This window comes from Boleophthalmus pectinirostris, unplaced genomic scaffold, assembly GCF_026225935.1.
Source record: "Boleophthalmus pectinirostris isolate CB_2022bp ecotype Guang Dong unplaced genomic scaffold, ASM2622593v1 HiC_scaffold_19, whole genome shotgun sequence".
Classification (NCBI taxonomy): Eukaryota; Metazoa; Chordata; class Actinopteri; order Gobiiformes; family Gobiidae; genus Boleophthalmus; species Boleophthalmus pectinirostris.
In genome coordinates, this window is record NW_026571140.1 from 30,306,634 (window position 1) to 30,319,007 (window position 12,374).

Consider the following 12,374-nt stretch of genomic DNA (forward strand, 5'->3'; position numbering starts at 1 on the left):
TAAACATATTGAGCCACACAACACATTGACGATACTGAATGGAGACGACACTTAGTGAGGATGTTTATATAAACCTGTTGTGCATCTGTTCCATACACACATTATATTATCATAGTGTTAATGACAGTTACATAAAGACCAAGACAAAGCACTTCTTTCATATATTTTATTATTCCATGGGAACAGACGTACCGTTTTCCAAGATTAGAAAAAGTATTCAGTTTACACAGTTTTTCTTTTGTTTTGAGGAAAAAAACGCTACAGCTAAGCTTCCAATTGAGCCAAGAGGTCAGGCAAGCACAGAGTTTGGGGGAAAGAATTAAATTTTGCTAAACTGAGATACAATCTTTAACATCAGAGTAAGAAGCAAACTGGCTGTATAATTTGAGTTTTAAAAAAAAAGTCAGTTTGAAAATATTTTTTTCTTACACAAAGGTTCAAATCACCTTTAAACAATTTACACTGTTCAGTTTGAAATCCAAGCTGCGGCATTGTGTCCTGCTGGCTTTTGATACTGATTTATACAAAAATAACATTCAAAAACAGACTGTAAAAGTTGTAAGAATGTTGGTTGGTAGAAGCACCGTAACAAGAATTGTAACTTTTTATTCTAAGTTCAAGCAATTAACCAGTTTAATTTTTGCTGCATGTAAGGAAAAATACTATATTAAAACAGTTGGAGATTTTTTAAAAAGTCAAATTATTCTTCAAATTACTTACCAGTCTAACTTGCACAACTAACTGTACAAGCCACATCTGTACCCTAAGAAATACTGCAATAATTTGGTCATTTGTTGTCATGTTTAAACATTGTATTGTACAAAGATTGATTCCTCCTTTTGTTTAACTGTGTTCAGAAGACTATAGTGAAGATTAAGTCTGTACTGGGAGGGTCACGTCTTGTTGCTATGAGTCTTCTCCTCCTCTTCATCGGAGGAGTCGCCTCCATAGGGCACCAAACCAGATGCATCCACGGACACTTTTGCTTTCTTTCTCTGGATTTCATCTTGATCACCTGTCAAAATAAGAGAACACACAAAAAGAGAAAGACAAGAGAAGAGAGATGCCCATTGAAGAGGCCAAAGTTAGCAGCAGGATCAGGTTGGGTTTTCGTCACAGCCATCCGCAAACACGACATCGGACCAGCACCAGGGGGCGGTAGAGAGGTCCCAGGACACATGTGAAGAGAGAGAACAGAGGAGACAAAAAAAGAACATATACAAGAGCAGAGCGTTAGTAAGTTATGGTGATTCAAGGGGGTTTAAACAGGTCTCCACTGCCACCATGAGGACGGAGGCAATAATTTGGATCAATACGACTCCAGAGACAGGGATATTAATAGTTGGGGATGAAAGAAAAATCTAAATGTTGCATACCCGATGGAGCAGGGGAGGGCTTAGCAGCTGTAGGGGGTTGGGGGTCTCTTGTTCGTTTGCGTTGAGCAGCTGGAGGAGGGGGGCCGGGGCGGTGAACACAGGAGGAGGTGGAGGAGGCATCAGAAGACTGTAAAACATGTCAAAACTGGTAAATAATCTGGTCATATAGTTTAAAGGGCCATTATTACACTATTTTCTGATCTATGTTATAATGTTGTTTCCTCATTTAAAACATCCCTGAGTTATTCTCTCAATACAGAAACCACTCCACCTTGTGATGTCATGTGGTACTACAGGAAGTGCTCCACTGTGTTTTTAAATCTCCATACATCTTCATTGAATGATTTCAGCCCCAGTTTCTACAGAACTAAAACGGTAAAGGTAGCTGTTAACATGAAAACTACCACTACATGACATCACAAGGTGGAATAGAGCATTTTGAGCTTTGGAGATGTAGACAGACTAATAATAAAGGGTTACTCAAAGCGTGTGGATGAAACAAACCACCCTTTTGATAAGGTAACAACATTATAACATGGCTATAAATTCGAGAGAATCATTTTTCCCAAATGTGGGTCAAAAATTACTTTTCCTATTAATTACATTGTCCTTTGAAACATTGAAGAATCTAAAAAGGTTTACCCTAATCATTTGTATTAGTGACTGGCTCCTAGAATCCATTGAACTACAACAAAATTCACTGTACTTAAAGCATTCCCTCCCATTTGTGTTTAATTTTGGCATGTAGAAGTTGTGATGTCACCTGAAACCAATAAAGACTCAAACAAATGTCAATCACACACAAATAAGACGATGCCACAGAATGCTCAAAAGGAGTAAGCAGAAGTACAGATATTTATAATGGGAGATTAACCTTTATCTCCATAAATTAAACAGCTGTTTATTCAACATTACGTAACCTGAGTGAATATAGATAGGCTGATACTAAGCAGCATCACACTGGGAATAATACGTCTTGTTACTGACCGTTCTACGACTTTTTCCCCCACTGGTTTGGAGACAGGAGCAGGTCGCTCAGGGGACTTGGTGACAGGCTGTGGAAACAAAGAAACTGGGTGTAAATAAAGGAGCCTGTTACTGTTATTGCTGTTGCTTGGGAATTTTCACAGTATGGCATTAAAGTTGTCTATCTAAATGGGGACAAGCAGGCAACAGCACCAGGCAACGTTACATAGCACAAAGTTGAATCTATAAATGGTCACATTTTTCTATAACTATAAAGGTTGGGGAAAAACAGAAGGGCTATCCACTCAATGAAATAAAATTACAAAATTATGCATCAAAAACTTGTGATAATTGTTTCTTTTATTTGACCCAGATAGTGAACTTTCAGTCTCTTTGCTCATCTCTTTTTCTATGTCAAGAGTTCAGCACCCCACCTATTCCTACAAAGGTTGATTCAGTATTACCACATCAGTGAAAAATTATAATACTACAGTGTCCCTCTGACCTGCTCGGCCTTTGGAGCCTGGGGGAGCTGTTTGGGACTTCCTGTGTCTGCGGCGTTCACAGATCCTTCAGCCTCCACTTTCTCTGCGACACCAGGAGCCTAAACAACAAAAGCAAACACAAACAAACAGACATTCAGGACAGGTATGGGCAATTAGACTCTCATTTTGACGATAAAGTAACAGCCAAGATAAAAAAGGCTTTCAGAGGCTACAGGTTATGCAAGTCTTAAATCAATTTGTGGACATGCATCTTTACAGGTTTAGTACAGGGCTGATCAGAAGCAAGCAAGTTTGTTACCAATCATTTTTGGGGTCAATATTTATTGTGGGTACTTTTCTTTGCACTAATGAGAACTTTTTTTTGCAATACAATAAGATTTGAGTTGTAAAGGATTGAATTTGATAACTTCTATGATTTAATATAGATACAAACTCAGTACTAAAGTAACAATTTAGGCTCAGCATGTCAGTGGTATAAATAAGTTTCAACAGTATCGTTTATAGTCTATATTTACATCAACAATATACTTGTACTAATTTGATGTAACCTGACGTGTATAGCCTTTAAGTGGATATGTGTTAAATCCAGTTTATATGAATTCCAAACTAATCAATTTTCATTAGAAATAAACAAATACTGCAAACTGTTAAAGTGACTTGTGCGTGGCCGTTACCTGGGCGACGTAGGGCTGAGGTGGTCTGGGGCACATCGGATACTGAACCATAGCCTGAGGAGACGGAGGGGTGGTCGACAGGTTAGATTGACTTGGGGCAGCGTTGGTATTGCTCCAGTAGCCCACTGGGTACGCTGCCGGGTAGGCGCCCGCATACCCATTGGCTGGGTAATTATACCAAGATCCCTGGTTAGAGTAAGTGCTATTAGGAGGATATCCATGACTTGCAAATGCTGAAAGGAAATGGAAGCTCGAGTTAATATCTAGATCTTGAGTATGTACTGGCTGGTCTTTTTACAACTGATCGTATTGATACAGTTAAAAATATGAAAGTGCCATTTAGAAATATAAAAGATGAGACATGAAAGTTTTTAACTGTAATAAAAAACAGTTTTTGGACAGTACACAATTTTCACTTACCTCCACTATAGTAATTTGGGGCAAATCATTTCTATGGCAAATGGTTAAATTGTTTAAAATATTAGAAATTATGTCAAAATCACAATCTGTTTTAATAAGCTGCACATTTTTTAAATGTTGATATTTAAACCCCAATAAAAAAGATAAAATACCAAAGCCTCCCCCCAGCGTAGCAGACTCATAAATCACCCGACTGAAGTATGCACGTACCATATGATGTGAGCGTACTGAAACCAATTATCTATTGTCACATATATGTTCAGTTAAGACATAAACAAGGACATAAACCATGACTCACTTGGGGCTGGGACTGGGAACGCTGCCGTCACTCGGGCGTGTTCTCTCACCTAAAAAAACAAAACAATTACTGAGGAGCTAAAGCCAAATTCAATATTGACACGACTTATTTCATAGATTAATTATACAAAGGGACTTGTGGGTAAGAGCAGAGCACTTTAACCCAGGTCTAGAGTGGTTTAATCTTTCCCATTTATTTTTGGAGGCGGGTATCAGTGAAAGCTACACAGCTCTTTAGCTTCACCTTAACCACTTCACCAACTTAATATTTTGTCTCATAGCATTTGACATTTTTTGTTTAAAAGGTCCTATATTATGCAAAATTGACTTGTGAGCTTTAAGCCATGTTAAAATATTGTCACCTCCTCAAAAACATACGGAGTTGTGCTTCATTCACACATTTGAGTAACCCTGCATTATTAGGCCGTCTCCTTCAGGTGTGTTTTAGATGAGGAAACAACATTACAACACAAATTAGAATAGTGTAATAGTGTAAGGTACTAATTGACTTACTGTCCCCAGCAGGTTTTCTGTGAGCCTCTTTGCTGCCTCCAGTCCTTCTGCATTTGGATGACTAAACACACAAAAGGATGATTAAATATTGAGCAACTTAGAAAGTGAGAGAGAGATTTGACTGATTTGTGTATTTTTGGCCCAGAGTTAAACATTTAAAAAGCTTTTTTAAAGTGGAAGCAAGTGGTAAACAATTTAAGGTCTTCTGTACAATTGTTTCAAAGGTCCACCTCTTTAACAAATATACAAAAATGTCATAATATTTGTTCAGATTTTCTGTTTATAAACATGGCCATATCTCCGAGTTCATACTAGCCATTTTGGATTTCAAACGTATTTTCTAATGAAGAAAAAAAAAAACATACCTGATGTAGACATAAAGAGGTTCGAATGACTCCCGTTTTGAAGCCTGTTCGATGTATCCAGACCCCTTTCCTCTGAGGAAAACTCTTGCCCCTGTCTCGTTCTGAATGTGGCCCAGATACGCCCCCGAGGGTCCCTCCACTTTCTCCTTGACATTAAACGAAGGCAGCGCGTGGTCCAGACCTACAAATATTTTTGTGTGCACAAAACTCTGAAAAATAGGAGGCAGTGGAAATGTTTAGTTTTTGTTATGAGACTTATTTCACGGACAGTGGGATTCAAATTTTAAGTGTGAATACGTTTTGTAAGCAGACACAGTTATCTCTGGATCATTTCTCAAAAACCAAAGATGTCCTCTCTGCTGTTTACTCTAGGAGGTGGGTATCAGTGAAGCAACATGGTCTTTTCACACTTCACTTTCTTAACCTCCAACTGTTTATTAATAATTGCATGAAGTGGATTTTTCTTTCCCTGGAATTTGAAGCTGGGATACCAGAATTTATTCAGGATAAAAAAAAAATCTGAAGGGAAAAAAAAAAAAAAAAGTGTAGTGGGGGAGGGGGAGTTAAGATTGTGTTAGCGTTTTATTGTTGTAATTGTGTGAATGTCATTTATTCCCACATACAGCAATGCATATCTCTATATATAATGCTTTGGGATGACAGTGGGTTGGCTGTGCAATGGTCTAAAAAATCTGTTCTAAAGCCAATGCCCAAAAATGCTTAAATTTAAATACCTACTTCATGGTTTAAAAATCAGGTACCCCGTCTTTAATAATCTCATAACTAAATCCATATGGGCATATGGCTAAAATCAACAGTATATTCTCCACAGATTGTTCTTACTTACCCCTGTGTGAGGCGCTGCAGGCCGATGTCCCATGACTGGCACAGGGACAGTTGCCGGGGAAACGACGGAGCGTGGAGGCTGAGGGTACAGAGTCAAAGGAGGCACCACAGGAGGAGGCACCCCCGACGCTGCTGACGCCCTCAACACATCCTCTGAAATTATCTCCTTTATTTTCATCACCGCTTCTACAGAGCCACAGAGAAGGGCACATGAGCTACTGTAGGTGTTTTTCATGGTTAAAAAAGGGGGTATTTCACTTCTATGACGTATTAACATGTTTTACAGGTTTCACTTCCTTTTTTTTACGCTCTGAGCCTCCACTCCCTTTTGCCCTCATTTTCCCTTCAAAGTGTTATCACAACACACTCAGCGGGCATCTCCATAATGAAACTACTTCACATCACATCAGGTTCGTCAAGTTGTTGTGCACAGTTTGGATCATGCTTTTACAGATTTATGAAAAATTGTGGACTGAGCACGGTACAAAACTAACAACCAACCGTAAGGAAGGTTTGAATAAGGAGATCACTAAAACACTGAAAAATGCACGGATGACATCCAAACCCTCTTCCGGCATGTTTTTGATGAGAAACAATGTTATAAACATCTTTAAATAGTATGAAGTCACTTACTGTTGACTTGCTCCTGCGTCTTCCCTTGGACTTGTAAATACAGAGGTCTTTGTCTGAAAACAAATATAAACTTGAGTAAAATAGGGCATCAAAATAAATAGAAAAAAATGCATATAAATTCAAACAATCATTTGTACCCTGCCACTTTGCCCTTCTCAGCATCTGTCATGTAGTGCCCTTTGGTTGTGACAACGGCCCCACTAAACTGTCGAATCTGCAAAGACAAAGGCAGGCTTAAAAGAAACTGTTCATCATCAAGTGAACAAGATAAAGTAAAAGAAAACATACCTCCTCTTGGGTTTTGCCTTTGGTCAGAAGGTCTCTGCTGTTTATAGGCACGTCATTGATGTCAACCTCTGTGACCACCATTTCTTCAACAACAGGCACTGGGGCAACTGGGGGCTTCTGAAATAAACCATAAGAACATATGAGCACATCAATACTGACTACAAATAATGTATATTAAATAGAATACATAACATTTAGTTTCAGAGCAGTTTCATTATGGTTAGCCCCTCCCCTTCAGGCAGTGTCCACCAGCATTTTGACCAAAACTGAAGAATCAGCTTGACTGAGCTGCGAAATGTATTTGACCACAAATAAACTTTTGTCCAGATGACCAATTGATTTTCTCCTTTTGCTACATTTTCTTTACTTTTAATATTCATAAAGCTTGATTATATGAAGCCAGTAATATGAATAATTTATCTGTTTTTTGTCTTCTCTTTATTATTGAAAGAGTAAACTTTAATATTGTGACATATTTTGGGAGCGACAGTAGCTCAGTTGTAGAGCGTCTGTCCACTGATCAAAAGGTTGGCGCTTCGAATCCTGCACTCACTGAGATTTGTGTAATTGGGTAAGACACTTAACCCTCCTTGTCCTGGTGTGTGAATGCATGTGTGTATGAATGGGTGAGAGGTTCCTTGTTGTAAAGCGCTTTAAGTGCCTTGAAGGTGGAAAACGCTATATAAAAATGTCATGTGAAATTGTAAATGTCACATCTCTATGAATAACTCAATCATAATAGAAGCACCTTGGCTAATAAGGGAGGCGGGGTCATGAGTTTTCCTTTTGCCATCAACATCGCGTTTATTTTAGCGGCCATGGCAGCTGCCTTCTCCACTCCCCCCGCGGACACGGCTCCATCTCCGGTCTGTGGGGACGGGGACACTGCGCTGTTTGAAGGGGCATTCGTGATACTCTGCGCAGGTTTGTCCCACCGACTGTTTAGGCATCTGGAACAACAAAAACACAACACTACACGTTATTATTCATCAAAATAATTATAATAACGTGTAAAATAAAATAAGTATGCATTTGTAAACAGATGAAGTAACCCAAGGCTCTTTCTTTTCGACCAAAGGTGTTCTTTCTGCTCTTTGATGTAGGAGGTGGGTATCGGCGAAACAACATGGTCTTATTTTGTTTCACTTTCTTAACCTCCATTTATCTTTTTTTTTATCAGTTCATCCAAGCAAGATAAAGAGTTATATAACCCGGCGTGGTTAATTATTAGGTGTGACCACTGTTTATTTTGTTTGGCGACAGTAAATTACACAGATCACACTAATTGACCTGTAGCGTGAGCAGGTTAGCGCGATGGGCTAACGCAGATAGCATGTTATCTTGAAGTTTGGGCCACGTTTTATTGCGTTAATTGTTCACAAATACTACAGAGTTACACGTTTAGGTGCCTCACTGTCCAATGTGGGTCTCGACTCTGTGTTTTATCAGTCAATACAAAAGCTACAAAGCGAAGCTGTGCGGCTAAGTTAGCATTTAAAGCTAAGCTAAATAGCATTGCACATAGCACAGTCGATGGTTAGCCTTTTATTTCAAAGCCCATAACTACAAAAGAAAACTACTCACGGCGTTTGGCCCGTCATCCCCCAAGACATAGCACCACACCACGAAAACTGTATGAATAATTTTGTTTAAGAGCTTCTAGTAAAGAAATCGAGATACAAAATCCATCGATGATCTGCGGCCAGAGACCTGAGGAGCGGATGTGACGTATGAGCGTATTTGTGTTACGTAACCAGGGCCTTATCATAGATCTATCATGATTTTTTTTTTTTTTCAATTAATCAATAAAACGCATTTGATAAGTCAAAAACTATTTTAACTGGAGTCTCTAGGAAATAAAACATATTTCCCTTAGCTTGAAATGCAGACTGTTATTTTTTTTGAAGACTCATCAGAGTAGCTACACTGTTTATATCATCTTTGTGTATAATATATTGTTGTTGTTTTTTTTCTTTTTATTAGATGTTTTGAAATAATATTTAATAAACACCTACAGTCTTGCATCTACTCATAGTGTTTATAATGCTAAAAAAGTAACCTAAAAACATTCGTTCCTTTTATGGGTGATCTGGTTTCCACGGTGATACCCTTCAAGACCCTGCTTGAGTAAAGTTACACATGCACCATATATTTAACCTAGAATTTAATTGGTTTAGTATGATAGGCCAAAAGACTTTTAGTAGGATACTAAAGAAACAATTTACAGATTTTTAGTTGTATTGATAGTGAGACAATATTCTGTTTCTATAGCGCAGTAAAAAATAAAAGTAAATTATCGAAAAGTGAAAATGCAGATAGGCTTAGAGAATGTGCAGATATTGACTGTGAAGTGCTTGCCTGTATAGAGTGACTTAAAGGTCCTGTGATGGTGTGTTACTTGTGGTTATTCTTGGTCTCTTATTTATGTTCAGTGGTGGATGCTGTCTGTATGAGCTTATATTACTCTGACGTCTTCTCTGTGCTAAAGCATGTGATCTCCTACCCCAAGACAAATGGGAGACAATAAACGATTATCTTATCTTATCTATATAGTCTGTACAATTTAGATATTTATTTATAAAATGTCCAGACTCAGTTGTAACTACAGCCTTATGTTATTCCGTGAGGCAGTGTGCTTACTTTGTGGAGAGAAATATGGGCAACTGACACTTGACATAAACCTAGTAGAAGAAACTTTACTTAAATTCAAACGTGTATCTACTGCAATGAAATGTAGGGTCAAAGATTTCAAACACAAATAACAACAGACATATAATTGACATTATTTTATTCTTCATTGAATAGTTTCTATTTTTTCCGTGCCTTCAGACCAAGATGTGAATCAGAAGAAGGAACAAACAGATCCCCTGATTGTGTGTATACAGTTCTGTCTTAGGAGAGAAATAAAGATATAACTATGGTCTTTTCATTTACCACCATTTGCTTAGCTGTAATGGCATTTATATACTGTTTAAAGAGGAAATAATCTTAATAAGCAACAATCTTTAACATATATTAGTATCCTAATCTGAAACCAACCTCCAACTCCAACAAAAAGCTGCTCCCTGGCTCTGTGCATAAAGATATTGGCCCAAAAACTGAACTGATTGAACTTATCAAAAGGAGGCCTCAATAACAGTGATAGACAACATCTGAAATCCTCTTTCTTTACCATACTGCTTTCTGAATACCAGAGTATCCAGATCGCTATAATGGTTGATCTCACTCTGCTGCAAATCCAGTGTAAAATTCATTGCCTATATAAAAATAGTGAGATTTACTTGATCATAACCTTTGGACTAATAAAAACTCCAGATGTCCTTTGCGGTTGCACAGTGGGATGTAGTGTATAAATATTGTATAAAATAAGGCAGTCTTTTCAGTAGGATAAACCAGATACAAAAATTTCTGGGAGAAAAAAATTTCAAGTCCAAAATGTTTTTTTTCTTCACATATATTTTTTCTTCTTCCTCCTGTTGTTGTTCAAATGTTGAAGGTTCTTTGACGGTTTTAAACCAAAAAGTCATAAGGGATTGTTGCAACTATGATTACGCACCCACCCACCATTCACACACACACATACACACAAACTCCTGATTTAACAAAACAAAAAAGGAAAAAAAAAAAAACAAGAAAAAAAAACAAAAAAAAAAACAGCTTATTTCCAACACGACATCCCGTATCCTTAGGCAAATCTCTGAGACGCTTCTACTGTTACAGTGCAATAGAAAAGTGTCCATTCAAACTTTGAGTGTTTTTTGATAAGAAAAAAATAATATGGTAACACTCTGTTTCCATAATAATTTTGATTTTTTTTTCATATTTTCCATAATTAACTTTGGCTTTTCTGTCTTTTAAATTTTCAACAAAATATCTAAGAAAATTAACAAATCATCTGTAATTAGTTAACTATGATTGCATGTCTCTTAGCAGTGGCCTAAATAATATTAGCGACCCATTCAATAGAAAGAGACACGCAGCTGTTATGTGGAGTTACAGCTACGTTTTGTATGCTTCGGAAGGACCCAAAAATATTGCTAAAACAAAAAAACAAAAAAATAGAGGAGTGTTCATTTTTTCAAATCAGGGGCAGTCCGGCGTATTTTCGACCACAAGAGTTAACCTGAGTGAATTCACACCCACTCGGCATCCATCTCCCCACTGTAAACTGTTCAGCTCTAGACAAGAGAGTCCATGTGGGGGAAGAGAAGAGAGGATTTGCCCAAAACAAGGCCGATATGAAGGGACCCTCGCCCAGTCACCAGCTACGAATGCCTCTAGAAGCAGGCATATATAGTCTTATTAAGGATTCACTGTGTCCATCTTTGCACTGTCCCCATGTATTTGTCCTTCTGTATTTGCCATTTGGACGGAGATACAGTACTGCTACAAAGGCAGGAGTGTCGAGGCAAGGTGACCCAGGTTTTGGCTGGCGAGGGGCAGGGAGGGAGAGAGAAGCATGCCTCTCTCTTGCTCTTTCTCTCTTTCTCTCTCTCTCTCTCTGATGGGACAGGATCCAGAGGAGCGCTGTCTGGTTTAGAGACACCACAGACCGGTCCTACTCGGGAGGTGGTCTCAGGCTGTGGAGCTTCCTCTCGTCCAGCCCTTTCCAGTACTTGAAGTTGTTGTCCAAGTGCTGCATGAGGTTTGGGAGGTCTGCAAAAGCTGAACATTTGAAGATGGAGTTAGATTTCAGGTAGATCACTTTCTATTTGACCTAAAGAATATTTCAGTTCTATGTTCTTGATAAAAAATGAAAACAAAAAGACAGGAATTGGCAAAAAAATCATACTGGACTTAACCCTTGTGCACCCCTTTAGGAGAATCACACCTGTGGTCCTTTGTGACAAAAATGTACACCGGAAAAGAATACCACAATATTTTAATGCAGTATGGATTTTTGTCCAATTTTTTTTTATATCATATTGCATTGCATTGCATATTGCATTAATTTATTTCTGCCCTACTCATACATACCAAATACTATCAAATATTTTGAAATTTTAACCCCTTAAATGACATTTTTGACAGCAAAAGTATCAAATTACTGTATTTGCATGAAAAATGGAAAAAATTAGACTTGATTTTTTTCTATATATTTTAAGTAATTTTAATTAGTTTGTGTTGGGATTATCTCATCTAGAACACACTCATATTGTTTTAATTTCAAACATCGACGTTTCTGGCCTTCAGTGTGGACTCATATGTACAAATGTCTTTCTATTGATATAATCTTATAATGGAAGATACAGATTAAAAAGAAAAAAGACAAAAAAAAGACACAAAAAAAAGAAAAAAAAATGAATGGTTTTCAACACCAAAGAATGAAAAATAAATCATAAACTAAAAATATATTGGAAAAGTTATATTTCCAGTATATTTTGAATGGAAGTCAAAAAAGTATGTAAGGACCACAGGTGTGAGTATTTTGATTATAGACCGTACAATTAATGTGATCTTGAAAAAAAAATCTACTAAACTAAAAATACA

At 37.6% G+C, this 12,374-nt stretch overlaps 2 protein-coding genes across 2 annotated transcripts in view; both read right to left on the reverse strand.

Annotated features, from left to right (window-relative positions):
• Window positions 1–871: 871 nt before the first annotated feature.
• On the reverse strand, window positions 872–8,614 carry LOC110172882 (KH homology domain-containing protein 4-like). Its single transcript, XM_055154329.1, has 14 exons — window positions 8,469–8,614; window positions 7,633–7,834; window positions 6,885–7,001; window positions 6,734–6,810; window positions 6,597–6,649; window positions 5,965–6,149; window positions 5,118–5,326; window positions 4,753–4,813; window positions 4,225–4,289; window positions 3,523–3,745; window positions 2,848–2,946; window positions 2,364–2,431; window positions 1,377–1,503; window positions 872–1,070 (listed from the first exon to the last, which is right to left on the reverse strand). The coding sequence occupies exons 1-14, from the start codon at window positions 8,495–8,497 to the stop codon at window positions 894–896; spliced, it is 1,692 nt and encodes a 563-aa protein (XP_055010304.1). The 5' UTR covers window positions 8,498–8,614; the 3' UTR covers window positions 872–893.
• Window positions 8,615–9,650: 1,036 nt separating this feature from the next.
• Window positions 9,651–12,374, reverse strand: part of pde8a (phosphodiesterase 8A) — a 90,280-nt gene continuing 87,556 nt past the window's right edge. Inside the window, 1 exon segment of the mRNA XM_020938773.2 lies at window positions 9,651–11,549. Coding sequence (XP_020794432.1) covers window positions 11,443–11,549 — 107 coding nt within the window. The 3' untranslated portion in view covers window positions 9,651–11,442.